The sequence below is a fragment of the Chroicocephalus ridibundus genome, chromosome 22, assembly GCF_963924245.1.
Source record: "Chroicocephalus ridibundus chromosome 22, bChrRid1.1, whole genome shotgun sequence".
Lineage (NCBI taxonomy): Eukaryota > Metazoa > Chordata > Aves > Charadriiformes > Laridae > Chroicocephalus > Chroicocephalus ridibundus.
Window position 1 is genome coordinate 6,785,268 of NC_086305.1, and position 25,711 is coordinate 6,810,978.

A 25,711-nucleotide genomic window follows, 5' to 3' on the forward strand; every position below is an offset into this window, starting at 1 on the left:
TGTCTGGCCACTGGGAACGCACAGATTTTCTTGGTGACTCGTATGTCCTCTGACTGGTGGCCAACAGCCATTCAGGGTGCTGGGGCATTTGGTTCGATCTGCCACTGGTGTGGAGCCCGCTGCCGGCAGGGGAACCGAATGACTAAAGAAGTTGGATGTTGTCCTGATCAAAGACACCCATTTCTTGAGGGATGTACTAGTTTGGTGGGTTTTTTTCCCCTAATACAGTATGTTTCAGTCCTTAGTAAGTAGCTCCTGGTATTGCCGTTAATGGATCAGCTTTGACTTTCTAGTGAATTTCAGAGAAATGCTTCTAGACTTTAGCATGTTATCTGCTTCTTTTGAATGGTAAGACCTGTTTCTTGTTTAACAGTGTTCCAGATCTAGGTACTTCTAGAGAGTCAAAATAAACAAATCTTACTCTTTTTTTTTTCTCTCTCCATTGCAAGAGTATTTTGAACCAGTGTCTGTCATACTATCAAGAGCGTTGGATTTTGTATGTTTTAATGAGGTCTTGTATCTTGCTTTAGAAATTGGTAATATACCCCAACTTTGGGGTGACTCAAGCTGAGCACCATTTGGAATTGGAATGAGACTCTCATGGGAATGAATTAAAACTGCTTTCTTGTCCAGCGTTATCGCCAATGATTCCTGCAATTTCCCTTGCACCCCCAGCCGAGCTCTCCTCGAGTAAGCACAATTAGTCGCTTCCTGCTCCCAAGTCATTTCCTGCCAATACCATGAAAATGTTATTAGGTATTTTTTTCTGTAAACAATCTCATTATCCTCTATTTGAGGCAGACATCAAGACATTAAATCTGTGAATTGTCTGTTGTGTCAGTCAATTAAAAGCAACTATTTCTTTACTACAGTCTGTCTTATTAATCTTTTTGCTTTTCTGTTGGAATTCTCTATACAGGATAATTACAGTTATGAACAAACATCTGCAAGCAACTATGAGAGCAAGCAGCGCCAGCCAGCGCCTGCCTGCTCAGCTGCAGCCTCCGGCCGGGGATTCGTACTGCCCACCAAGCAAGCGCTGCTGGAATCCTGCGTCCAAGTCCAACGTATGTGTATGCTTTCTTTTAAAGCCCTTGCAGTACAGGTAGTTGGTTCTCAAGTAAGACACTTAAAAAAAAAAAAACCCCTAAAACCACTACTTCCTGGAGTCACGGAAGGAGATGAGCTTCCTGCTCAGAATCTGTTTCTGGAGAAGCCTCTCTCTGCTGAGAGATCTTTCTCTTATAGTTTCTTCAGTGTGAAATGACTGTTGTGAATTGTACCTTCTTGCTCAAATATCAGTTTCATATCAGTTCTCATAAACAGGTTAAAATAGGTTGTATTTAATCCATATTCTGATACTGTGGAAATAAGAACGGGGGAAATGATTTTCAATTCTTTCTTTTGTGTCTTTGTAACTAGAAAACATAACACTATCCTACATTACCATGTCTGCAAACAGAATTTGAAGTAACTTGAATATAGAAGCAATATTTTTCCATATCTATTGGTTGAGAGAATATGATGATACAAAATGTGGATTATAAATATTTTTCATTAATTCCTTGAAACTCTGCTAGAAAAAGTGGTATTTCTGTAGCACTGAATTTGAGAAATCCGAAATGAAACTGTTACAGAATTAGTATTTTGCCTTTTTAAGGGGTGATGTAGATTAGCTTACTCCATCATAGTTTGGGGTTGGTTTTTTTTTTGGGGGGGTGAGGGGGGGACAGTGGGTGGTAAGGGGAAGGTTTAAATAGGTACACTGTTTCAGAGACTCTAAAAATCTGTTCTGCGAGCTCAGCTCCTGGACATGTGTGTATGTTGAAAAACATAGGAGAGTGAGCAGTATATTTGTAACTAAAATCGCTGGATAGCTTTGTTGTGTTCAGGAAGCAAAAACTGCTAAAACATGGCTGGCATCTTGTTAACCCTCTTTTTTTTTTTCTTCTGATATTTCAGTAATGAGAAGTTTTCTTCTCCAGATAAAATGTAAATATTTTGGTGATAAATCCATTTTTCTCTGCCTACTGGAACAATTATGTGCTGTTTCAAACCTTTCATTTACATAGCTTTGTATTTCTTCATGTGAATTCTTATGATTTTTGTTAGATAACCTTGTGTTTTAAGAATAAATTTTTGTCGATGTGCTAAACATCTCTTTCCTAACTTAATTCATATGAGAGTTTGGGAATAAGTCTTCTGGGGTGCCTTCTGTCCTGCAGCTGGTTATTGGTGTGTCTGTTGATGCTGGGAATTGGGGCCAGCTGTCCCCATGGGGGAGCGTGTGCGACCCACCCGACTGCAGGTTCCACTCTGAGGAATGAGACTTGAGAGGGGATTTTTCCCCCCCCTTACCTGTGTTACTTTCTCAGTTTGCTACCTGAATGACAGCTTGCTTTTTACGGTGGAAGAAAAGAGAGATCTGTTACTTAAAGCGATGCTTGCAGAGCTGTAATGTCCTACAAGTGTATACTTAACAACCAACAAGTTACCACATCTAAAACTCCTACAGGTTTTTTCAGAAGCATGTGATCTGCCTGTTGACTGCCTGGCCTCTTTCAACTGCTGTTGACATTCGTTATGACTCTTAGTCAGTGCTGTACTGAAAACTTAAATGACAAACACGGGGCAAAAGGGTCCTTAGCTCTTCATATTTTGAGAGGTGACGTGCGTCTAACCACATGTGTTTGACTACAGTATTGTCGCCTGTATCTAGGTGAGCCCTGCAGTCAACAAAACGCTAGTCATGCAGATATATTTGGCCAGATGTAAGTCTTGCAGCCAAGACTGGACTGGTAAGAAGCCTAAAATGCATATGTTTGTGCGAGTGCTTACAGTAAAGCAAGGCACTAAAGGAGAAATTTGTCAAACTGTTAGTGCTCGTGAGCTTTTTATACATTGCAGGTTTGAATGTGACTCCAAAGGGAGGTTTTTTGGTTTTAATCTGAGTGTTTCAGGAAACTTTCTGTTTATTTTCAGGGGACATTTACTGTTTTAGTAGAAAAACAGTACCGTCATTGAAAGGGAAATGAATATGTTGCCCTGTTTGATTGTAGACTTACCGGGAGCACTTAGAATGACAAGAGCACAAAAAGAAAGATGTTGTTCAGAAGACAGGAAACCAAGGGAGCGGGAGCTCGGCAGGATTCAAAACCAGCGTCAATGTGAGCTCTGTGATGTCTCTGCAGAGGAGCAGGTGCATGCACCGCATGTATCCGGGAGCCGCCAGAAGGTGGGATGGGTTTGTAGAGTTATGAATGTGCCTGGGCTCGCTTATGTTCTAGAAGTGTGTACAGTAAGTAAAACATCTTTCAGAAGCATTTCTGAAAGAAAAATTGTGATATAAATAGGTGCTTTAAGCCAGTTCACCGCAATGAACGAACTCTTGGGGTAACCAGATGGGATCTAGGCATGAGTGTGTTGCTCGGCTTTGCCAAATGTCCCTCCCCTGAAATTGTAATCTATGCCGAGAAACCTAAACACTTTTAAAATGTTTTCTATCACATTTTTCTCTCAACTCATGTTGAAGTGATGTGATAGTTAACAGGGAAATAACTTTATCACTTCAAAAAATCCCAATGACATAAGCGTAGCAGAATCAAATCTCAACGGTATTTCTTGAAACATTCCTGAAAATCATTCCACAATTGAACTTGGTTTTGACTATTCAAGCCAATGTCCCTAAAACCTATTTGCTCCGAGTGTTCAGTGATCTTTGGACGTATTCTTTTAAGTCTTATCTAAGTTACGGCTTTGAAAATATCTGAGCACAAGAATTGTCAAGTTTTTTGTTTGGCCTGGGAAGAAGATGGCGTATTTCCAAGAGATTCTTGTGGGGTCATTCAGAGTTGTCTTTCCTGGAGTTCTTTCCTAATGTCCACTTTTATACCAAAGTGTTTACAGCAGGGTGCCAGGCTGTTTTGCCTGTGAGATCAGCTGTAAATCTCAAGTTGGTCTGCACTGTTCTTTGTACTTTGTTGAGCCCAGGAACTGTTGTATGAATAGAAGCGTGGAAGCGGCTGCCTTCTGAGAACTGCTCGCAGAGGAGGGATGCTGAGGAGGAAGAGGAGGTGGTGGTGTGAGCTGTAACCTGTTCAGAAGTGTTCTCGGATATTGAAGGCACCGGTGCCTGGTGTGTAGCATCATATAGATGTTTATGTCAGCTTGTGATAAAAAGCTTAGAATTTTTCAAGCCTAACTACAGTTTTGTAGTTGATATAATAACCACCATCAAAGAAATATTTACAGTTAAATTTGTGTTTGTGGAGCACAAAGATTCTAGGAGATTCTCAAATTGCCTTTTCTTTTGAAAGACTTCTTACCATTGGAAGAACTTGCCTGTCTTTGCAAAGTGAAACTTGTTCATGTCACCTGTTGGATGTTGCAGCAGGCGGAATGTGAGACAGATACTCAAGGGGAAGCTTTTGCTTAACAAAGCCAAACTTTTAGCATAGACATTGGTTCTGTGTTGCATTAGAGGTGCAAATCTCAGTAATAAATTTAATCCACTACTGTCAGCTGCTTTAATTATTGCTATAATGACAAGGAATAGAACAAATTGGGGAAGGCTTTATGGTGACAAACAACTGACAATAATATGAAGGATTTTTAGCTTAAATGCTATTAAGGATGTCTTCCTAAATAGTAAAGAATTGGGCTACTAATACAGTTTTCCTCATTCACAGACTAACAAAAATACAGGGAGCAAGCAACAAACTCGTGGCAGAGAAGGTGATGAAACCAGCAGCAGAGCTACAACTATCTCTGAGGATATACCTGGAGGACTGCTGGATGTACAGCCTGTTTTACATGACCGTGTGGAAGAGGGTAACATCTTTCTTCACAAGATAAATTGCTATCTGAGGCTTTTCATTTCAGACATACTAATCATGATTTTTAACATGTTTGCAATGTTGTTTTTTCAGCAGTACTTGATCTGGGTGTTGAACTTACTCCATGCGGTTTCATTTGGTGCATAATTACCGCACTCTGATTTTTCAAATATACAGTTATGGGCTTACACGCGAGGTTTTGTATTAGTCGAGCTTTTTTTCCGTGAGTCAATACGGGTTTTGATGCTGTGCCAGATGATGAAACATTTAGATTGTTTCCGTTGTTATTATTTCATGAATTCCTGAAAATGTTACTTTGCTTTTAGTTATGAAATTGTACATTAAGATTTGAAATCTCAATTCAGTCTTCGGGTATAGCGTTTCCAGTGAGATCAGTTTTCGTTCTTCCCATTCTCATTGTATGCAAAAGCAGATAAAAAGAAAAAAAAACAAAGGCAGCAAGTGTAAGAATGACTTATGCCTGGAAGAAGCCCACGATGACGCAGGCGGGTGACTGACTGAATACCAGGGAGGAGGTAGGTGCTGCAGGAGGCAGTAATGATCTTCAAGGGGACGTACTTGCGTGCACTGTGGACTCGAAAAGAAAAAAATGCTGGGAGAAATTCTTTGCTAGGAAATGAATGCTATTTCTTATGAGCTTTAAAATGAAGTCATATCCATCATGATGACAAATACTGTCTTGTCACTGTATGTGAATGAATCATTAAATTTCTATGTGGGGTTTTCAGTGGCGTCTCACTAGAGCCCTTTGCAGCTTAAATGGATGTTGCGGTTCCTTCCTGTCTTAAATAGCATTGTAACGTGGCTGTGAGCTTTTAAAATAGCTGCTGCACATTACTCAATGGGTTGGCAAAACTTTAATAAGTATGTGCCTCTTGTGAAAGTACATTCTGGTGAGAAATCCCTAAATGCAAAGCAGTTGTTACTGTCATGGGTCGCTATCCTGAACAACATGTTTTATGTCTCAGACTGGAAATGATGAAGGAAAAAATATCCGACTTCATTGTAAGCTCTGAGTGCAGTTTCAGTGGGTTTGTGTTTAGTATTCAGAGAGCAGTGCTAGAATCCTACTCCGAAATAAAAAATGTACGAGAAGGTGGGGAAAAAAGTTCTACTCTCGCACAGGCCCATAAAACTGCAGTAGTGATGGAAAAATGACAGTGAATAACAGAAACGTTCATGGAGACCCCCGAGGACTTACTCTAAATGACAGAGGTGATGTATTCTGGTATTTTGTGTGCTTTTGAGGGGGAATTTCTTGTATGATTACTGCAGTTAAGAAGATTACCGGGAAGCTGTAAAATCCTGCATGCACTCAGTTGTCTCAGATCTTTAACAATTTTAGAAAGAAGCTCTGAACTGAGCTTTTCATTCCCCTGACATTGACCCCCAGGAAGCTCTGGTTGGTGTCAAGTGCAGGTCAAAGGGTTGGTTTGTGTGTGTCTGCCTGGGGAGGGGCTGGTGTCTGTTTTAGTGGTAAAGTGACAAAGATAATTCCTTACTTGGCTATTTATACAATAAAAATTATCATGGAAGATGATATGTTCATAGTGGTTTTACAGGCCTGTGCCAACACAATCTAGAAACTAATTTCCAAGCGCTAAAAAACCAAGGCAGAGTCCCAAGGACAGGTGTGTGCCTAGAGAAGCAGCAAGGTTTGGTTAAAGAGAAAGCATGTTCGTTTGCTTTTTATTTCTAATGTGTTGCTTTTATCCTCTCCGTAGGCAACGGGACTCTTTGTAGGCGTGAAGCCTGTTAAAGCCTGGCAGTGGTGTGTGGCATGGTCGGGAAGGTGTTGTGTTGGGGAATAGGGGTCGGTGTCACAGCGTTACCCGAGAACCTGGCGGGAACCCTGGGCACAGCAGCGCACGCTGTCAACCCTCTTCCTGGGTTCCTCAGCCTCTTGGTTGTTTTCTTACGAAAGTGTGTGAAGTGCGGTGTTTTGACTCCTCAGCACTGCTGAGTTGCTCTGTCCAAATAACATTGATAGCAACACTCTCTCCAGGAAGGAGACCTGGCTGCCTTCCGATTCATAAGGAAAGGCTGATACTTGCATTTGGCAGAGGTGTATTTCAAGCCCCCAGGCACTCACACTTGGCTTTTACAAAGCTCGTGTTGCCTTTCTGAACGCTTGCTGTTGTTATTTATAGAAAAGCTTTTAAGGGAAGTCTCAAGTGCTGTAGCTGTGTTGTTCATTCCAGAGAATCTAAAGCTTGATTAGTTTGTCACATTTTCTTACTTGAGGTAAAGCAAAATTCCAGGACTACTTAAACAGTTTTTAAACTTTATTTTTAGTACTTTACCTGCTGAGTTTTGCTGTTTAAAAACCTGACTGCAATATCTGATTTTTGTCATGTGTTTTCTTTCTCACATCTTGCATTGTCAGATGAACCCGGGCTGCAGGTCGCTGTCAGAAAGGTCAGCTGGATGCTCTGGAGACTGAGCTGTCAGGAGTGAGATGATGTCCCAGCCCAGGCACAGGTGGAGGAAAAAAAAGCAGTTAACAATAGCTAAAGAGGACACTTTGGTAAATGTTCCTGGCAGTGATATACTGGAGATCCCCGCCGCAATTAACACTCTTAAACTACTGCATTTCATTTATTATTATATTCTTCTCATTAGTAACACCAGAAATTGTGCTGACGTTGCTCACTTTTTAATAAAGGGATTCATCAAAGTGAGTGAATATTTCAAATAAAAGCCAAGTTGTCTTTAAATACAATGCTGCTTGTTTTAAACGTTTCTATCTGCCGTTGAGTCTTCCGTCACATTTTGGTATTGCCTATGTGGAAAACCACAGAACTTATTGTAGGACATAAAATTGTACAGCGCATAACTCAAGCCCTCTTCCATTCTGTTTGCGTAGTTGTTTGGTATGCGGTAGGAAAGGTCATTTACATGTAATTACTTCTCTTTCATTGACACTTACAACTTGCCTGACTTTGCTGTTTCTTTGCAATGAAAACATTGACTTTCTTGACCGATATTGAGTAAGCAAATGTTAAATCCTACAGTCATTCGTGTTAAATATGAAGAAAGAGAATAGAGTATGAGACTAAATTGTCTTGCCTGGAACCTCTGCGGCTCGGTGCAGAAGTTTGATTAAGATGAGTTCAGCTTGGACACCGAATGCTCGATTTCTTATTTTCAAAGTAGCTGGCTGCCTTAGCTCTAGGTGAGTGCTTGCAATGTAAGTCTAATTGTTACCTGTGGTGTAGTGGTGGTGGTGATGATCTAAAAAACTTTAAATCCCAGCTTCCCTAGTGGATGTGGGAAGAGCTGCAGGTTTCTATGTGTTCCCTTCCTACAGCTGCCTTCACTTCAGTCGGGTTGTTACCGTTTTATCTCCTCCTTCTCCTCATGTTTTTTAAAAATGCTGACTTTCAGAAAAAAACCAACCAACCAAAACCAACAGAACAACCAGGGGACTTGGAATCCCTTGCCATCCCTAAAATATACATTTAATGTATGCAGTAAAAAAAGAAGAGATTGCTAGAACAGCAGAGGGTGAAGGAGGGGTGCGTGGGGGGGAAGATGCTGCCTAATAATCATACTGTGTGTATAAAAGTGTTCGTATAGTTCCAGCTTTTATATATAAAGAGGTCCTGCTTTAGTCTGTTATCTTACATTTTTTTAATAACTTTTCCTTGACGTAGTGTACTGTAGGTAGCTTTAAATGGTGCTGTAATCACCACAGACCTCCCACCACTGTGTAAGAGGGAAGTTGCCTGGAGCAGCAGTTCCTTGCCTTCCGTTACGTCTTTTCCCTCCCACCTCCTTGCTCTGGAAGAAACTCTTCCCACAGCAAAACAGGTGGACAGTCAGATAGTAGGAAAGAAAAAAAAAAATAAACAGATCAAAAAACCCACAACAAACAAAAAAAAAACCCAACCCCCTTGGTATTGTGTGTGTTTGTGTGCGTTCTATAGGTTTTCTTCATTTCTTCACCACCCTCAAAGCGGTGGCAGTTTCCAGCCTGGCCTGTGATGGCTGAAAGTGCTTCATGCACGCGTTCTTTGTTGAAACTTGGGTTTCAGATCATTCTTCACACTCCTTCAGGCTTTTTGGAATATTTGGAACAACAGCTTTTCAGAACCTACTGGAAAACATTATTTCTGCATTGTTTACTGGCAAATAAAGCTGTTTCCTCTTTAAGTACTCTTTTCGGGGGTGTAAAGCAGGTTCTGTTTAAATATTCTGGGTTAAGAGCTATAAGCTATACAAAATCATCTATTTGAAGAGGGATGCATTTCGGTGCTTCCGTAGATGTTTAAACTATAGGCTCCTGCCCAAGCCTTAGCTCTGAGGTGGTTTATTTTGCCGTACAGTTATTGTCGTCTGTTTCTGGTAAAATGGAAAGAGGGGGAAGTGTTGAAATATTGTGAGCAATTTCTAGCCTTTTACCTTAGAACAAAAGAGGATGAAACGGTGCACACACTCCAAAAAGCTTCCCTCATTAGAAATTAGGAAGTAAAACCATTAGATGCTGCCACGAGTGCTGCTTGAGGTGAAAGCCGAGTTGTGATACCAAATACTAAGGTTTTAACTGGTGTTTCAGTTCCCACTCAGGGTAAGGGACAGAGATGCAAAGACCAAGAACGCAGAAGTGGAAGGTGCTTTTAAGTGTTGCACGTCACCCCAAAACAGTCACGGCGCGAAGCATGGACACTGCAGCGGAGTGTCTGGATGGAAGAGTGGTGACAGCAGCGGGGTCTGGGCGTACGGAGCTGGGTGCCCAGCTGTAGCAGCGCATCTTCCCCTCCTCCCTCGAGTATTGCCCAGCCTGCTTCCTTCACGGGGCGTCAATTTGTAAATTTGTGCATCGCTGTTTGCTCTGGAAGGGTTTAGTGAAAACGTATTTGCTGCCTGTGCTGCTCCTTGGGGAATCCCTCTTGGAAGTACCTGGCTGCTGGTAATGCTGTGCGCGCAGTGTGTGGGTGTGTAAGAGCATCTGAACGCGGGGCTGTGTACGGCTGCTTGGAGCAGGGTACGGTTAAAGGAACGCCTATAGCTCCAGCCATTAGCTAGGGTGAAATACCCTTTCAAATGATTCTCTGTCCACATGACCCAACAACAGTCTTGGGTTGAAATATAAATCTTTGCTATGAAGATGCTGGGAGGGCTGGAGCCCCTCTGCTGGGAGGACAGGCTGAGAGAGCTGGGGGGGTTCAGCCTGGAGAAGAGAAGGCTCCGCGGAGACCTTCCAGTATCTGAAGGGGGCCTACAGGAAAGCTGGGGAGGGACTCTGGATCAGGGAGAGGAGCCACGGGACAAGGGGGAATGGTTTGAAACTGCAAGAGGGGAGATTGAGATTGGATATTAGGAAGAAATTGTTTCCTGTGCGGGTGGTGAGCCCCTGGCCCAGGTTGCCCAGAGAAGCTGTGGCTGCCCCATCCCTGGAGGGGTTCAAGGCCAGGTTGGACGGGGCTTGTTGAGATGGAACTTCCCATGGTCAAGTTTGCCCGTTACCCCTTGTCCTGTCCCCGGGCACCACTGAGAAGGGCCTGGCCCCATCCTCCTGACACCCCCCCTTTCAGTATTTATAAGCATTGATAAGATCCCCCCTCAGCCGTCTTTTTTCCAGACTGAAGAGACCCAAATCCCTCGGCCTTTCCTCATCAGAGAGGTGTTCCAGTCCCCTCAGCATCTTGGCAGCCCTTTGCTGTCCCCCCTCCAGCAGTTCCCTGTCCTTCTGGAACTGGGGGAGCCAAAACCTTGATGTTTTAGCTCACTGTAGGCTGTTCTGGAGGGACGTGGGCACGCCGGTGGTTCAGCTGTACAACACTGAGCGGGGCCGTCCAGTGCAGGTATCTACTTCCCTGCACCGGAGAGGGGGGGAGGTCAGTTTTGAGCATCAATGTGTTGCAGATCGAGGCGCTGACTGGGTGGTAGGTGCCCAGATATGGAAAGGGGGAGACCAGCTCCGGCAGAGGCAAGTGGGAGTCTTTTTGCTGGCCACTCAGTAGGACAGGGAGAGCCCATTTATTAAGCCTGAGTGAGTTGTTCCCCGTGTGTGATGCTGAGTTCTTTGGCCCACGGTCTGTAACAATGCCCGGATGTGGCAAAACCCGCAAATACCAAATGTTTCTGTTTGGCGCGGAGTGCTGCGCTGACCCCAGGAGAGCCGATGCTGAGCCCCCGCGGTGTGGTGCAGGGCTGTAAGCCTGTACTCCTCTGCTTATTCTCAGGCTTGGACGGAGCTGGTATCTAAGGATCCGTCCTTACAAATCCAGAGGAAAACGCAAGGATTCCTCCTGGGGAAACAAGTCCTAAGAATCCTGTGAACAGACTGGCTCAAATGGCTTGGGGAAGTTGTTTGTTGATGGAAAAATATAACCTGAAACTGCTGGCTAGTTTGGAATAGTTTTCTTTTACACTGCCTTTGCCCTTGAATTGCCAGTATTTTTTGAAGTCTTAAGCACCATTTGTTAAAAACAAAACAAAAAAGTACACACAATAAATCCCTGACCCCTGAATGAAGGGTGGTGGTGGGTTCAGGTGGATTGCCTGAAACTGCCTTTTCTTCTTTTTCCCCATTTTGCTCAGAACATTGGAAATGTTGAACGTTGGTGCAAAACCGATCTCCGTTTCTGGTTGGGCTGATGAGCTGCGGAGGTGATTATTCCCTCCCCGCTGGTTGTGGATGCTGGAGGATATAGATAAGGCACTGCCAGTTGACAGTGGTGTTCGTTTAAAGGTCTCTCTGCAACTGCCTGTTCCAGCCTGTGATGCATCTGCGTTTTCATGCCCTATAGAGCAGCAAGGTGGGGCCGTGCTCTTGGATCAACCTCCTCTAAGTCTCACAGAAGTCAGCGCTGAGACAGGATTAGACTTTGGGATACATTCATAGAACGGTTTGGGTGGGAAGGGACCTTAAAGGCCACCCAGTGCCACCCCCTGCCCTGGGCAGGGACACCTCCCACCAGCCCAGGTTGCTCCAAGCCCCGGCCAACCTGGCCTTGAACCCCTCCAGGGATGGGGCAGCCACAGCTTCTCTGGGCAACCTGGGCCAGGGGCTCACCACCCTCACAGCAAACAATTTCTGCCCCACATCTCATCTCAATCCCCCCTCTTCCAGTTTCAAACCCTTCCCCCTCCTCCCGTGGCTCCCCTCCCTGCTCCAGAGTCCCTCCCCAGCTTTCCTGGAGCCCCTTTAGGGACTGGCAGGGGCTGGAAGGTCTCCGCGGAGCCTTCTCTTCTCCAGGCTGAACCCCCCCAGCTCTCTCAGCCTGTCCTCCCAGCAGAGGGGCTCCAGCCCTCCCAGCATCTCCGGGGCCTCCTCTGGCCCCGCTCCAACAGCTCCGTGTCCTTCTGCTGTTGGTGCCCCAGCGCTGGAGGCAGTACTCCAGGATCCCTGGTCCCACCACATCCTCTCCTGAGTCTCAGTTTTCCCGGGGAGCTGCTGTTGCCGTGGGCACCCACTCCTCAGGTAGCTGCTCTGATCACGCCAATAGAGGTGGTAACCGCAAACCTCCCTATTTGCACAGTGGATCCTTAATTTTCTGTGGGCGCTGCGCACTGCTGCAGGATATAAGATCTGATAATCTCCGTTCATTTCTAGCAAGGGTGTGTGCTTGTGCCCTCAAAGGGTAAAAGTTGTTTTAAGTGTCGTCAAATAATGAGTCACCTCTGATTAATGTTTGACTCCGCAGGCGTCAGGCACTAGGACCCGACAGCCCTTACCAGGAGACAAATCAGGAAATAACGCAGTAGCTCTTTCGGGGAGCGTGCCCTTGAAAATAAAGCTTTGCTGCTCCATGCGAAAGAGAATTTACTCTCCAGCGATCTGGGAATCTGAGTCCAGGCTGAGCTGCAAGCCGTGAGCCGCCCAGAGACATCGCTGCCCCCAAGGCCCCGCATGGACGTGGCTGGGAGGTAAGTGCAAGGCTCTGGCGGAGCTGCCGAGAGCAGGTGACGCGCGTCATGTCTGGGCTGTCAGTGGAGAGGGATGGACGCAGGGCTGTAGTGTTAAGAGCGTTGCGGTCGGTGAGGAAAATGGCCAGGTGTCGCCTGTTTCGCAGCAAAGAAGCCGTTCGTCCAAGTGACCCTTAGCGCGGCCGGGTGTTTGTAGCAAAGTTCTCCGGTTCTCCAGTTCTCCAGCATCCGGCTCCGATTTCAGTGCGGAGGGGCAACCTGCCGACGCATGTGTCCCCTCTTCTGCCACTGCGCCGTTGGGTCCTGGCAGCTCCTCAGCTGGGGCTGGAAACAAGCCTGAACTCTCCAGTTCGGGGGTGGGATGGCTCCGCCAAACCCCACCGTGTTTCTGTACTTCTCATCCTCGCTGCAAATAATCAGGTTAGCCGATTAAAAAAAAAAAAAAAAGTGTAGAACAGCTCCAAGACAAAGACGGGGGCAAATGTCTCCTCCCAGGCTTTCTGTCCACGCATCCTGCTCGGGGAACGCTCATTCCAGCGATGGGAACGACATAGACCAAACATCTCCAAGAACAAGTAGCTGCTCTAGGACAAGGCGTGTGAGTGGCACCCGGAGGAAGGTGATTCACTGCCGTTGCCCGCTGGTGGCTGGGTGGAGGCTCTGGCCGGTCTCCAGGCTCTGCCAGCGGCGGGTATGGACATGGGGGTGCGTGTCCAGCACTCCAAGCCCTGGTGCCAGCTGGGCAGAAGAGAAGCCGGGCCCTTGGGCGCTCAGAGTGGAGGATCCGTCCCTTCCAAGCACCACCCGGTCTGCACACAGGGGCAGGACTGAGCAAACAGTTGTTGCTTTTCACCAGAAATTGCTGTCCCGGAGCAGCAGGAGCAAATTAGAGCCACACTCATCCTTCCCAGCTCAGCCGGCACATCCCTCCTCCTACCGGGTTGTACCCCAGTGAGGGCTATGGAGCGGACCCTGTCCCTAAGCTCTGCGCCAGCCTGGAAGCGAGCTGAGCCGCATCCAGTCGCGTCAGACTTTGGCTGCGCCGGCTGGGGAACGGGCACCGAGTGGCCTTTGCATCTCCAAGTCCACCAAGATAATACGTGCGGCAGGGACGGGCTGCGGGACGAGAGGGTGTCTGTGCTGACGATGGCTTCTGGAACAGATAAAACTGCTGCCTGCCAATCACCTAGCAAGAGCTGAATTGTGCCTCTTTTTGTTGTTGTTCTGGATGAGGAAGCATGGTACATCCTCAGATCCTCACCGTCATGGGGACGGGCTGGGGTTTAACACCGGTGATGCAGAGGAGTGACCGTGACTCATCCTCCAAAAGAGGAATAGAGCAAAGGCTGTCATCCCTGCACCTCTCCCAGCCCAGCAGAGATGGGGAGACATCATCCTGCTCTGGCTAGAAGTTTCCAAGAGGCCAACAGTGGGCTTTCCCGAGCGCGGCGCAGTCAGCGCTGGGTCCCAGCCCTGCCTTGCCCTGCCCAGACTCCCCTGTTCGCTGGGCACCAAGAAAACCAGCGCACGAAAGAAATCGCCTCTCCCTCTCCTCGGATGTTTCTCGCCTCTGGAAGCCGATGCTCCCTTGGCTGTTTCGAGGTCTTGGAAGCAGAGAGGAGCACGGAGCTGCTGGGGCGGCTTCCCGCTGTCTGGTTCTCTGGTATGAAGGAGCAAGGCGGGCATGAAACAGCTCTGCCTACGTGGGACGTGGGTCTCATCGGGTGGCACCTTTGGCGAAGCTGAAGAGTGTGACTTGCGCGTGCTGAGAAATCCCACCTCCTTCTAGAAAAGGAAAGAAAGTGTCTGCCGTGCGGTGACGGAGAGACATTTGAACTGCAAAATGGAGCTGGAAGAAGGGTGCTGAAATCAGAACGAAACTTCCAGAAACCATGACTTGAGTTTTAAGAGCTCGGGGTGGATTTGGGGGTGATGCCGTGGTACGGGGATGCACAGCAGCCCCGGTAGTGTCACCGAGGACACAGGCTGGGTGTCAGTGGCCCAGCGGGTGGGCTGTGCCCCTCCATGTCCCTGTGCTGCTGGGGCAGCGGGAGAGGATTTGCCCTTTGAGTCCCACCTTCTGCAATTTCAGTCGTTCAAGGAATTAGTGGATGGAACCTTCTGGGAATCTGCCTTCAGGGATAAAGGAGCTGAACAGAGCTGGTGACTCTTTAAGGACATTTTTCTTAGCGTGCAAGAGCTTTCTGTTCCCATGTGTGAAAAGAAAATGAAGAAGGAAGGCTCCAGGGAGACCTTATTGAACCTTTCAATACTTAAAGGGGGCTGACAAGAAAGACAGAGAAAGACTTTTTACCAAGGCTTATAGTGACGGGACAAAGGGCAGTGGTTTTAAACCGAAGGAGAGTAGATTTAGATTGGATATCGGGAAGAAATTGTTTGGTGTGAGGGGGGTGAGCCCCTGGCCCAGGTTGCCCAGAGAAGCTGTGGCTGCCCCATCCCTGGAGGGGTTCAAGGCCAGGTTGGCCGGGGCTTGGGGCAACCTGGGCTGGTGGGAGGTGTCCCTGCCCAGGGCAGGGGGGGTTGAGACTAGATGATCTTTAAAGGTCCCTTCCAACCTAAACCACTCCATGAATCTATGATCCTCCCACGGAGGTGACATGGGGGATGAAGTGCTCCAGGAGGAAAAGGCACACAATTTTTAATTGGAAAGTGGTCACATGCATCCTAGCGTGACAAGTTGGTGACGGGGAGCACAGGGAACTTGCGTGATCATCCTACAGCCAGCGGATGTGTCAGTCCCGCCTCGGCCCCGACTTGCCCGTCAGCGTTGGTCCTGCCGTGAGCGGCCCCCACATCAGCCCTGCTGCGTCCCACGTCAGCGGGGCCCCGTGGCTGGTGCCTCTCGTGGCCCTGATGACTTGGAGCTGCTGAAACAGGAGGTGAAAAAACAAGTTCCTGGTAAAACCACACTCCCCTCCGTGGCCGCAGCGACGGGCTCCTGTGGTGCCAGCGGCTCTGGTGGGCAGAGGAGCGCACCTTTGGACTCCAGGGCAGGGAGGAGGGGTAGGGCCAGGACAGCTGGGTCCTGCTCCCCCCCCGGCTTTGGGACAGGAGTGTCCCTGGGGTACAGCCGCACGGGCAGGGTTTGCAGCCTGCTCTAAGCCTTTTTCTCCTTCCTGTGGCGCGGGGCTGCCCTGGGCGATGCACGGGCTTACGAGGAGCTGCGTTGGGCAAAGGAGCCCGTGGGAACAGCAGCAGCGGCGCGGGACGGGCCAGCTCAGCCCCATCCCTCCACAGCCCCCTTTGGTTTCTTCTCTGCAGGTGGCAGCGGGAGAGGACAGGGAGTCCCTGATGCACTGACGTCCAGCCATGTCTGGGGTGAGTGGGGCTGCCGCAGGGATGGCAGCACTTCCCCTGCCGACATCGGGGTTACATGTCCCCCCAGGACCGCTGTGGGATGCAGGGGGGGGTCGTGCCCGGTGCCCCTTGTCCCCAGCCAGGGCTTTAGATGGTCCTTGGGGCTGGCCCTGATGGCCGTGGGAGGTGGAGGGGGGCCAACTCTTGCTGTCCCTGCTGACGCTGCCGTCTCCCTTGCAGAAACACTGGCCCCCCGGGACGCAGTGCGTCACCAAGCACGACCACACCAAGCCCAAGGCCCAGGAGCTGGCCTTCCACAAGGGTGACGTGGTCACCATCATCGAGGCCGTGGAGGTGAGCCCCACAGGTGCTTGGGGGATGCCATGCCCCGGGAGGGCATGGAGAGGATGGGACCCCAGTGCCATCAGCTGAGCCGCCGGACACAGGTCCCCCCCTTCCCAGGGGGATCCTGCCTTCCTTCCCCTGCTCTGAGACCCTCTCGCCCCCAGGGCAAGGGCTGGTACCGCGCCAGGCACAACAAGACGGGGCAGGAGGGGCTGCTGGCGGCCAGCGCGCTGCGGGAGCGCGGCGCCATCCGCGTCGACCCCAAGCTCAGCCTCATGCCGTGAGTACAGCCGGGGGAACGGAGGGGCGGCAGCCCGGCTCAGCCCCCGGCGCTGCGACAGCAGAGGAGTCCAGCGCGTTTCCCCCCAGCCAGGCTTTGGCGGGGCAGAGCAGCCCGTAGCCGTGCCCTGGCGATGGAGGGATTTGCTGGGGCCAGTGCCTGGCTTGAAAGACCCCGGTTGCGCCCACCCAGCTTGGATGGACCTCACCGGGAGGGGTTTTATGCAGTGGGGTCTACGTAGCTTTGGTGGGGGCTCCGCTCTCCCCGTCTCGCTGCGGGGGAAGCCTGCCGGCACGGCCCCTCTCCTCAATGCCCCTCTCCCCAGCTGGTTCCACGGGAAGATCTCGGGGGTGGAGGCGGTGCAGGAGCTGCAGCCCCCCGAGGATGGGCTGTTTCTGGTGCGCGAGTCTGTCCGGCACCCCGGCGACTACGTACTGTGCGTGAGCTTCGGCAAGGAGGTGATCCACTACCGCGTGGTGCACGAGGAGAACACGCTCAGCATCGACAACCAGCAGTACTTCTCCAACCTCATCGACATGATCGAGGTGAGACCCCCCCCTCCCTGGGCAGCGAGCGCCGCCAGCACCGGACCAAGGGGTCACACCGAGCAGTGGCAGGTCCCTGTCCCTTTCTCCTGTGGTTTTCACTGGGTTTCGTTTCCTGGTGCAATTCTCCATCCCTGTCAAAGGCTTGTGGTTCCCACTCAGTTTGGGATGCGATGGACAGATCTGGGATGCCCCGGGGACGTCCTCTGCCGCGAAGCAGCCGTGCTGGCAGCAGCCCCGCTCCCCTGCACAGGGCCACGTTTCCCCCCATCCCTGCTCGTTCCGTGCTTCAGGCAGCACTGGGGCTTAGGGCATTTTGGCAAATGAAGATCCCAGCAGCCTCTGCCCCCCCTGGACCCTGGATGAGGTCTGAGCCCTGCCGAAGTGTTCGGATGTGTTTCTCTCCCCTCCGAACACCCCCTCGGCTGCTGACCCCGCGGGGCTCCTGGGCCGCCGCTTTAGCTCTCATCCTTCCAGCAAGCTCTTCCTCAAGGTCCATCTTCGCCCTGTCTCGTAGCTGCTGCCCGTCTCCTCTCCAGGGGCTCGCACTCTCATACGTTTTCCATATTTAGACACAACTTCTGCTTTTGGGTGGGTCCTTCCCCCTTTCAGCTGCCCCGGCCCCGCTCTGTAACCGCGATGGCCGTCCTGCCGCTTCCGCTCCCTGTCACCTCTGCAAACCGCCCTCAGCTGGCCAGTAGCATCCCCGATCGCCCATGGTCCCTCACGGCGTTTCCCCGGCTGTGCCTGGAGCCGAGCAGGGCTGGGACATGGGCTGGAAGTCGCAGCGCTGGGGGAAATGTGCCTCTGGGCCCCTCGAGGGTGGTGATGGTGGTGGGGTCGCATGGGGCATCCTGCGGTTGCATCCTGGCTCCGTGCCCCGAGCCTGGGGGTGAGAGGTGGCATCGCCACATCGCCTCCGTCTGTCCGTCCCTCGGCAGCACTACATGAAGGAGCAGGGAGCCATCTGCACCAAGCTGGTGAAGCCCAAACCGAAAACCGGCATGAAGTCGGCTGAGGAGGAGTTGGCCAAAGGTGGGGAATGACGGGAGGGGGTCGTGGCCTGGGTTTTGGGGACAAGGCAGCGTGGTTCTGCTGGTGACCCCTGCTAACCTGCCCTCGTGCCCCTGCCCAGCCGGCTGGTTGCTGAACCTGCAGCACCTCACGCTGGGAGACCGCATCGGGCAAGGCGAGTTCGGAGGTAGGTGAGAGGATGGGGTCGGAGGTTCCCTGGCCAAATGGCACCCCCCGATGTCCCCTCCTCATCCTGTAGCATGGGGGGGCTCAGCCTGGGACGCAGCGGGTCGGGTGCGGTGCTGAGCCTGACCCCCCCCCCCCGTCTCCTCCCAGACGTCCTGCAGGGCGAGTACATGGGGCAGAAGGTGGCTGTGAAGAACATCAAGTGTGATGTGACCGCTCAGGCCTTCCTCACTGAAACGGCTGCCATGACGTGAGACCCCCATGGGGGGACACGGCCCCACCCTGCCCCGTGACTCACGGATGAGCAGGCACCCCCTTGACCCGGGTCCCCTCCATTTCAGGAAGGTCCGGCACAAAAACTTGGTGTGTTTGCTTGGCGTGATCCTGCACAACGGCCTCTACATCGTCATGGAGTTTATGAGCAAGGTGAGAGCACCCAGCTGGTCCTCAGCCAGCAGGACCCACCGCCACTCAGGTCTGGGGAGAAAATCCCCCTTTGGGGGCTGGGTTGGATGGATGCCGGGCGCTGCAGCCCCCGCGAGAGGCAAAAGTCCGCTGGCAGCCCCATCCTGTTGGTCCTTATGTGTTTCTCCTTCTCTACAGGGCAACCTGGTGAACTTCTTGCGCACACGGGGCCGGGCACGTGTCCCGACCCAGCAGCTCCTCCTCTTCGCTCTGTAAGTCCATCTCCCTCCTCCCTCCGAGCTGGGGACCGGTGCTCTGCATCCCCCTGGGCAGCTGTGAGGAGAAGGGGTGACGTTGTGCTCTGCCTCCCACGGCAGGGACGTGGCCCAGGGCATGGACTACCTGGAGTCCAAGAAGCTGGTGCACAGGGACCTGGCCGCCCGCAACATCCTCATCTCCGAGGAGAACGTGGCCAAAGTGAGCGATTTCGGCTTGGCCCGGGTCAATCCCAAGGGCGCAGATGCTACTTTGCTGCCGGTGAAGTGGACGGCGCCGGAGGCCCTGAAACACAACGTGAGCGACGGTGGGAAAGGAGGGAGGGCCGGGGCCGCGGGGGAGCCCTCCCGAAGCAGCTCATGCCCTTGGGTCCCCCCTGCTGCCACCGACCTGTCCCTGCCCCGTGGTGGCTTCTGGCACATTCAGCCCCCGCATCTTCCGGAAGGTCGGGCTCTGTCCTGACCAGCCCTCGCCCTGGCGGATGGCGAGAATCAGAGCAGCTCCGGTGGGATGCAGCGGGATGGACCCAGGGCTGTGCGGGTGATGGAAAGGGATACGGGGGGTCTCACCCCCGAGGAGCTGGGGGTGGCGGGGGGTGGGAGCTGTCTCCCGTCTGCCCTCGGGGAGGGACAGGGGCCCAGCGCAGCCCCCGTCCGCCTTCAGCCTCTTCTCCTCCTGCTGCCACAGAAATTCTCCTCCAAGTCGGACGTGTGGAGCTACGGGATCCTCCTGTGGGAAACCTTCTCCTTTGGGCGAGCGCCCTACCCCAAGCTGGTGAGTACTGTGCCGGTGGACGCCACAGGTCACATCCTGCCGGCACCAACGGGACGGGGACATCCCTCTGTCCCTTGGCCAAGGCAAGCCCCTGGCGGGGCCGGGAAAGGGGGTCCCAGCCGACTTCTCCGTCCTGCCAGAGCCTGAAGGAGGTGACGGAGCTGCTGGAGGAAGGGTACCGCATGGAGTCCCCCGAGGGCTGCCCGCCCACCGTCTATGCCCTGATGAAGAGCTGCTGGGAGCTGGAGCCGGGCAAGCGGCCGTCCTTCAAGAAACTCACGGAGAAGCTGCAGAAGGAGCTGAAGCACCTGAGGGATGTTTAACCCCCATCCCGCTCCCGGGAACCCGTGGTCAGAAGTGCCCCGGACCCGCCGGGGTTGGGAGCAGCGTGGCAAGGGATGGCCGGGCAGTGGGGTGGCCCCCGGTGCTGCTCTCTCCCGGTGGAGATGGGGCAGCAGCGGCGGGGGAGGGCTGTCCTCCCCCAGGGTACCCAAAGAGGAGGCAACAGCCTCCCTCCATCCTGGCACAGCTCCTTCTTCCCACCACACAGCCCAGAGAAGGTTCCCATGGGGTCGATCTCCTCCCAAGGTGGGGGCCATGCCCCACACACCCCACACTCAGCCCCGGACGGCGGGTGCCACACATGGGGTCCCTTCGAGCTGTCCCTCCCGGTGACGGGGGACAGGAGGGACATCTCCGCTTGCTGGAGGACGAAACCCCAACCCCAACACGGCCCCGCTCCAGCCACCCGGCCCCGTGCGGGGACATCGGGCGCAGCCAGCTAAACCACCCGGATTTGGGCTTTTTGATTAAACCAAAGAAATTAGTTCAACCAGCATCTTTAAGCCTCTGTGCTCAAATTAGGCCTATCCCTCGCTTGGAGCCTGGCGAAGCACAGGGAAAGGCTTGGGGGGGCCCGGGAGATCCAGCCCTCGCAGCCCCCCGCGTGCAGCCTGGCCCCTCTCCCCTCAGGGCTCAGCGCAGCCGGGGATTATTCTTTTAATCAGAGTCTGTATGGGAATTGCTTGCGTATAGATTACGGGAGCGGGGCACGTCCTCCGGCGGCGGGAAGCCCCCGGCCGCGCCGGCTCCCAAGCAATCTCGACGTCTCGGTGGAGCCGGGATTAACGGGGGCACGAGGCCGCACACACGCGGGCGATGGTGCGTGTGCGCCCGCCCGCCGCCTCGCCTTCCTTCCCGTCCTTTGACCCTTGATTGGGTTTTTTGGGCTAATCCTCTTGGGTCTCCCGCGCGCCGACTTTTTGCACCTCCAACCCCCCCTGTGCCGGTGCGGGTGGCGTTGGGTCCCTGTGGCGCTGGGCTCCCCCCATCACGGTCCGGCGCTGAGGGTGCCGCCCTCCCTCAGGCCCACGCAATGGGGGTCTTTCAGCCCAGTCCATCCTCCCCATCACCCCAACGAGGCAGCACCCCACTGTGTCCCTGCGCCACCGCCCCCCTCAAGCACCCTTGGGTGCAGCGAGAGGCGCGGGAAGGTCTTTCCACCCCGTTGGCTGTGTCTTCCCCTCCTAATGCCTTAATCCGCCCCTGATCCGCTGCGCCCGTGGGGCAGCCGGTCCCGCTGACCTTGCAGGCGCCGGCCCCGGGCAGGGACCCGGTGGCACTGGGCACCGTGGGGCACGGGCTGCCACAGCCGCCCACCCATGGCCACCTTCTTCACAGCCACCCTGAAGAGCTTTCAGGGGAGCAAGGAGGAGCCACCCAAGGGGCCCCCCAAGGATGGCAAGGCGGCCACGCTGCCCAACGGCATGGCCCGCGAGGAGTTTGAGGAGTACCAGAGGCAGCTGCTGGAGGAGAAGTAAGGCTTTGCTGGGGCTGGGGGGTCATTGGGGTCCCCCACGCACCAGGACCAGGCTCCCACCCGCCGTGGGCTGTCCCTGGGTTGGGACAAGGAGAGGGAGGCAGCCGGGGCAAGGGACGGGCAGAGCCCTTCTGCGCCTCCGCCCGCAGCACGGGACGTCCCTGTGGGGGCTGGCGCAGGGCTGGGACAGTGGCTCGATGCACCGGAGGTGACAAGGGGCACCCCCAGGTGTTAGCGCCCCGGAGCAGCGGGTGTCTGGTGGTGCCAGCCCAGCACCGTGGAGGCGAGGGACGACAGTGGCCAGCATGGGATTGCATTAAGGTCCCACCTTCCTGGGTCCAGGCGCTGGGGGGACCCGGTGGCCCCGCATCCAGCAGCTGGGAGGCTGCAGGAGGAGCAAACGCCTCCAACGGGCACCTTCCCTGAGCATCTCTGCTGGGGCTGGAGGGGCGGGATGTGGCCCCTGCCCCCAGGCCCCCATTGCAACCCTCCTGCAGACCTCCGCATCCCCTTCTCCTCCCACCCCGGCGCGGGGCTGGCCCAGGGACGCTGCTGCCGGAGGAGCAGGGCGATGCTGGAGGTGGGCTCTGGTGGGGGGGATGGTGAGGCAGGGGGTGACGATGCGGTCCCCGCCACCGCAGGATCGAACGGGACAAAGCCTTTGCGCAGAAGAAGGCAGAACGGGCCGCCATGCGGATGCACCTGCGGGACAAGTACCACCTGGCCCAGGTAAGGACCAGCCCACCCACGGGGGGACCTCGGGGGTCTTACCCCGGCCCCTCCATCCTCCGGGACAGCCCCAGGCCCGGCGGCTGCCAGGCCTCCTCCGGGACAGGAGATGATTCCTGAAGAGGGCAGCAAACGGCTGCTGTCTCTGCACCATCCATGTGTCCGTCCAGCTGTCCGAATCTGGAACCGGACAGTCCCGGTGTCCCCCCAGCGTCCCCAACGCCCCCGCAGCGCCCGGCTGGCCCCCAGGGACCTGCGCTCCCCCGTCCCCCCGCCCCATGGCTGGTGGGCGCCTGCGTCTGCCCACATCCCCGACGCTGTCTCCCACCCGCGCGCAGGACGAGCGGGACGACGCTCAGCTGCACGTGGCCGGCGGCGCGGTGGAGCTGCCGGAGGAGCTGGCCGCCATGGTGCGCAGCGAGGGGGAGGAGGAGGAGGAAGAGGAGGAAGAGGAGGAGGATGGCGCCGGGGCCTTTGCCTTCCTGACAAAGCTGCGGGAGGCGGACCTGCCAGCGCTGCGGGACCGCGCGCTGGGCACCATGGACGAGGTGAAGGAGAAGTGCGCCCTGATGTAGCGTCGCTGCCTGCCCTGCCGGCCGGTGACACCGGCAGCGCTGGGGCTCAGCCCCTGCCCCCCAGGAGTGATGGGATGCAGGTGTTACAGGTGCCGTTACCTGGGGGTGGGGGGTCCCGATACGCGTGCTGGGGGTGGCTTTCCCTCCCCAAAACCGTTCCCGGTTGCTTTCCCGGGGTGCGCCGGGTGGGTGCTGGGGTGCAGGACACCTGGCTCCCCTCCAGCCGTGCTGGCCAAGCCCCTCCCCACCGTGCCCCTGGGGTGAGCCCCTGGACACAGCGGGTGACCGGTCCCTAATTCTCTGTCACCCCCAGGAACAAGCCCCGGGGCCTCGCGCGCCTTTTGGCTCAATAAACATGGCATTTGCTGGCACCAGCCGGGTCTTCCTGCTGTACCCCTCACCCGCACAAACCCTGTCCTGGGCTGGCAGGGGGGGGACACGATGACACCGGTGCAGCAGGGCTGCTCCACGCGCTCCCGAGCCAGCACCCAGCCCATCGCTCTCGGCCACTGGATCCATCGCCCCCTCATGCAGCAGCCCCCGGGCACGGCCGCACCCCAGCGGCGCTCAGGAGCCGGGGGACTTCGTGTTTGTCCCCGACCAGGGGCAGCAGCGGCGGGGATGTGGCAGCGTTTAATTCCCCCTCGAGCATCCCCCGCCAGCGCAGGGGTCCCTTTGGTTGGGGCCGAGGCGTCCCGCTCCGGGGAGTTGCTCCCCGCTCCTGGCTGTTGAGCAGCGGCACTGGCTTAAACGCCGCCGCGCCGGAAGGCTGGGGGCTGCTGAGATCACTAATACCTGCCTATTTTAGCGAGGTCTAATCTGCCTGAGTCGCCTGTCCCCGAGGACTAAGCTAGCTGAACCCTTGTAAAATGTATGGCCAGCGCTGGCCCCAGTGGCACCTCCCCGCCGGAGCAGGAGCCGCCGGGGGAGTCACGCTGTGTTTGCATGAAAGAAAGGACGCGCTGAGCCGCCTCCGTCCTCCCCACGCCGGGGCCATCTGCTCCGGAAAGGCCTGTGGGGACGGCCCCGGCCCGGGCTGCCCCTGGCTGCGGCGGTGGGGCTGGGAGGGGGCAGCCCAAAGCAGCTCAGGTGGGCTGGGAGCTGTGCTGTGGAGCTCATCGCTGTCACAAGAGCCGCCGGTCTCAGCCACCCCGGCTGGAGCACCTGGAGCTGCGGGAGCTCCAGCAAGGAGGCCCCCGGGAGCACGAGGTGCTCGGCTCCCCCCTGGGCACCCGCCCCTCGAGGAGCTGGTGGGTGCTGGGGCATCCCAGGGAGCGTGTGACGGGCAGCTCAGGGCTTGACACCTGGAGCCTCCTCGTGTTTGGTGGCCCCGCTGCACCCGCCCTCCCCACTGTCCCTGACATCACCGCCACCCCCGCCCTCCGGCCTTTCTTCAGAACTTGCAAAATCTCCCATTTGGGCACAAAAACCCACCCGTGTTGCACGGGATGGGGCCATCTGTGTCCCCACCCGTCCCCCGGCCAGGTCCCCCATAGGGTGGCGGCACCCGGCGCAACCCTGTTCCCACCCCACATCCCCGCTCTCTCCCGGGCTGGGGCTCGACGCTGGGTGCCAGCCGCTGGGACGGTGGCACCGGGGTCCCCAAGGCGCTCCGTAATGGCAGGGTCCCCTGTCCGGCTCTGCACCGGGGCCCCATCCCGCCCCGACGGCAGCCTGGCTCCCAGTGCTCCCAGTGGGGCTGCGCGGGGGCTCCCAGCGCCGGCTGGGATTCGGGTCAGGACCCTCCGCCAGGTCTCCTTGGCTAATCGTCCTGCCCCCCCCCGCCCTCCCCACGCTGCCACCTGCCTCCCGCTCAGCACCCTTTTGGGTCACCCCTGCCGCCTCCCCGCCTGGCCCAAGGCCTCTTAATGAACTAAAAAAGTGATAAATCCCCGGCCGAGCTGGTCACGTGAGGCCGGTGGCCCCCGGCCGCCCCCCGCCCCGACCCCCGCCTCCGGCCCCACCGCCCCGGTAAGCTGACGCAGCGTCTCTAAGCGTTAGCAGCTTTGCCCGCTAATAGGATTAGGGAGGTTTAAAACTGTCATTTGAGTGAACTAAACCCCCTGATACTCTGCATTGCACCTTCTTAACCAATTTGCCTTCAATTAGGGTAATTGGGAAACTAGCAAAGAAGTATAGCATTAATATTTTAAAGTGATGAAGCGATTACGGGCCTTGGACGAGGAAGCAAATCAATTTGCTATCTGCTCCTAAAAGGCAATTATAATCATTTGGCAAATAAGCCTGCTGGCCTCCCCCCCCCTCCCCCTCCCCCCCCCCCAGCTCCCCGTGCGAGCCAACACCTTAAGGCGGTCAGCGGGGCCGGCACCGCGCGCACCGCGCACACCGCGCTCACCGCGCTCACCACGCTCACCGCGCCGCACCAGGCAGCCCCCCGTTCCCAGAGCCAGCCCGGGCACCGCGGCCCCGGCATGGCAGCGCCCTGGCAGCAGGGAGGGACACCCCGGGGGAAGCCACCGAGGGCCAGCGGAGCAGGGGACCTGGCTTCTGCGCCCGTCAGAGTGGCCAGTGTGGGCATGAGCGCTGGCCCGGGGCGAGCAGCAGGTCCAGGTGCCTGTTTGCATCCCCAGCCCCAGGCGTCGTCCCTGCGCCCAGGGGTGTCCCCAAACCCCCCCCAAAGGTGGTGCCCCCCCTGCACACCCCCTTGCTGCAGGTGGGGCCCTGGCACGGGGGTGTCACCCCGTCCCCAGGTG

At 54.8% G+C, this 25,711-nt stretch overlaps 2 protein-coding genes and 1 long non-coding RNA gene across 4 annotated transcripts; all 3 read left to right on the plus strand.

Annotated features, from left to right (window-relative positions):
• The first annotated feature begins 923 nt into the window (after window positions 1-923).
• Window positions 924-7,554, plus strand: LOC134526310 (uncharacterized). 2 transcript variants are annotated; one of them, XR_010073936.1, is made up of 5 exons: window positions 924-1,067; window positions 3,060-3,235; window positions 3,991-4,135; window positions 4,689-6,669; window positions 7,243-7,554. It is a non-coding gene; the product is annotated as an uncharacterized LOC134526310 (long non-coding RNA). The 2 variants fall into 2 exon arrangements; XR_010073937.1 differs by having other exon boundaries at window positions 4,689-4,830.
• A 4,974-nt stretch (window positions 7,555-12,528) lies between these two features.
• MATK (megakaryocyte-associated tyrosine kinase) lies at window positions 12,529-20,347 on the plus strand. The gene is made up of 13 exons (XM_063358332.1): window positions 12,529-12,731; window positions 16,014-16,070; window positions 16,290-16,403; window positions 16,559-16,674; window positions 17,000-17,219; window positions 18,161-18,254; window positions 18,355-18,420; window positions 18,570-18,669; window positions 18,761-18,845; window positions 19,023-19,096; window positions 19,202-19,397; window positions 19,788-19,874; window positions 20,015-20,347. The coding sequence occupies exons 2-13, from the start codon at window positions 16,062-16,064 to the stop codon at window positions 20,195-20,197; spliced, it is 1,344 nt and encodes a 447-aa protein (XP_063214402.1). The 5' UTR covers window positions 12,529-12,731; window positions 16,014-16,061; the 3' UTR covers window positions 20,198-20,347.
• A 541-nt stretch (window positions 20,348-20,888) lies between these two features.
• Window positions 20,889-23,282, plus strand: LOC134526444 (complexin-3-like). Its single transcript, XM_063358333.1, has 3 exons — window positions 20,889-21,690; window positions 22,335-22,422; window positions 22,761-23,282. Exons 1-3 carry the CDS (start codon window positions 21,536-21,538, stop codon window positions 22,995-22,997), a joined length of 480 nt encoding a protein of 159 aa, XP_063214403.1. The 5' UTR covers window positions 20,889-21,535; the 3' UTR covers window positions 22,998-23,282.
• The last annotated feature ends 2,429 nt before the right edge of the window (window positions 23,283-25,711 follow it).

Bases quoted from the DNA above. Each gene is read 5' to 3' on its own strand.
- LOC134526444 (XM_063358333.1), top strand. From the start codon at position 21,536: ATGGCCACCTTCTTCACAGCCACCCTGAAGAGCTTTCAGGGGAGCAAG. The intron at 21,691-22,334 runs GTAAGGCTTTGC...CCGCCACCGCAG, and splicing joins AGGCAGCTGCTGGAGGAGAA to GATCGAACGGGACAAAGCCT. The intron at 22,423-22,760 runs GTAAGGACCAGC...ACCCGCGCGCAG, and splicing joins ACAAGTACCACCTGGCCCAG to GACGAGCGGGACGACGCTCA.
- MATK (XM_063358332.1), top strand. The intron at 17,220-18,160 runs GTGAGACCCCCC...GTCCCTCGGCAG, and splicing joins ACCTCATCGACATGATCGAG to CACTACATGAAGGAGCAGGG. The intron at 19,097-19,201 runs GTAAGTCCATCT...CTCCCACGGCAG, and splicing joins CAGCTCCTCCTCTTCGCTCT to GGACGTGGCCCAGGGCATGG.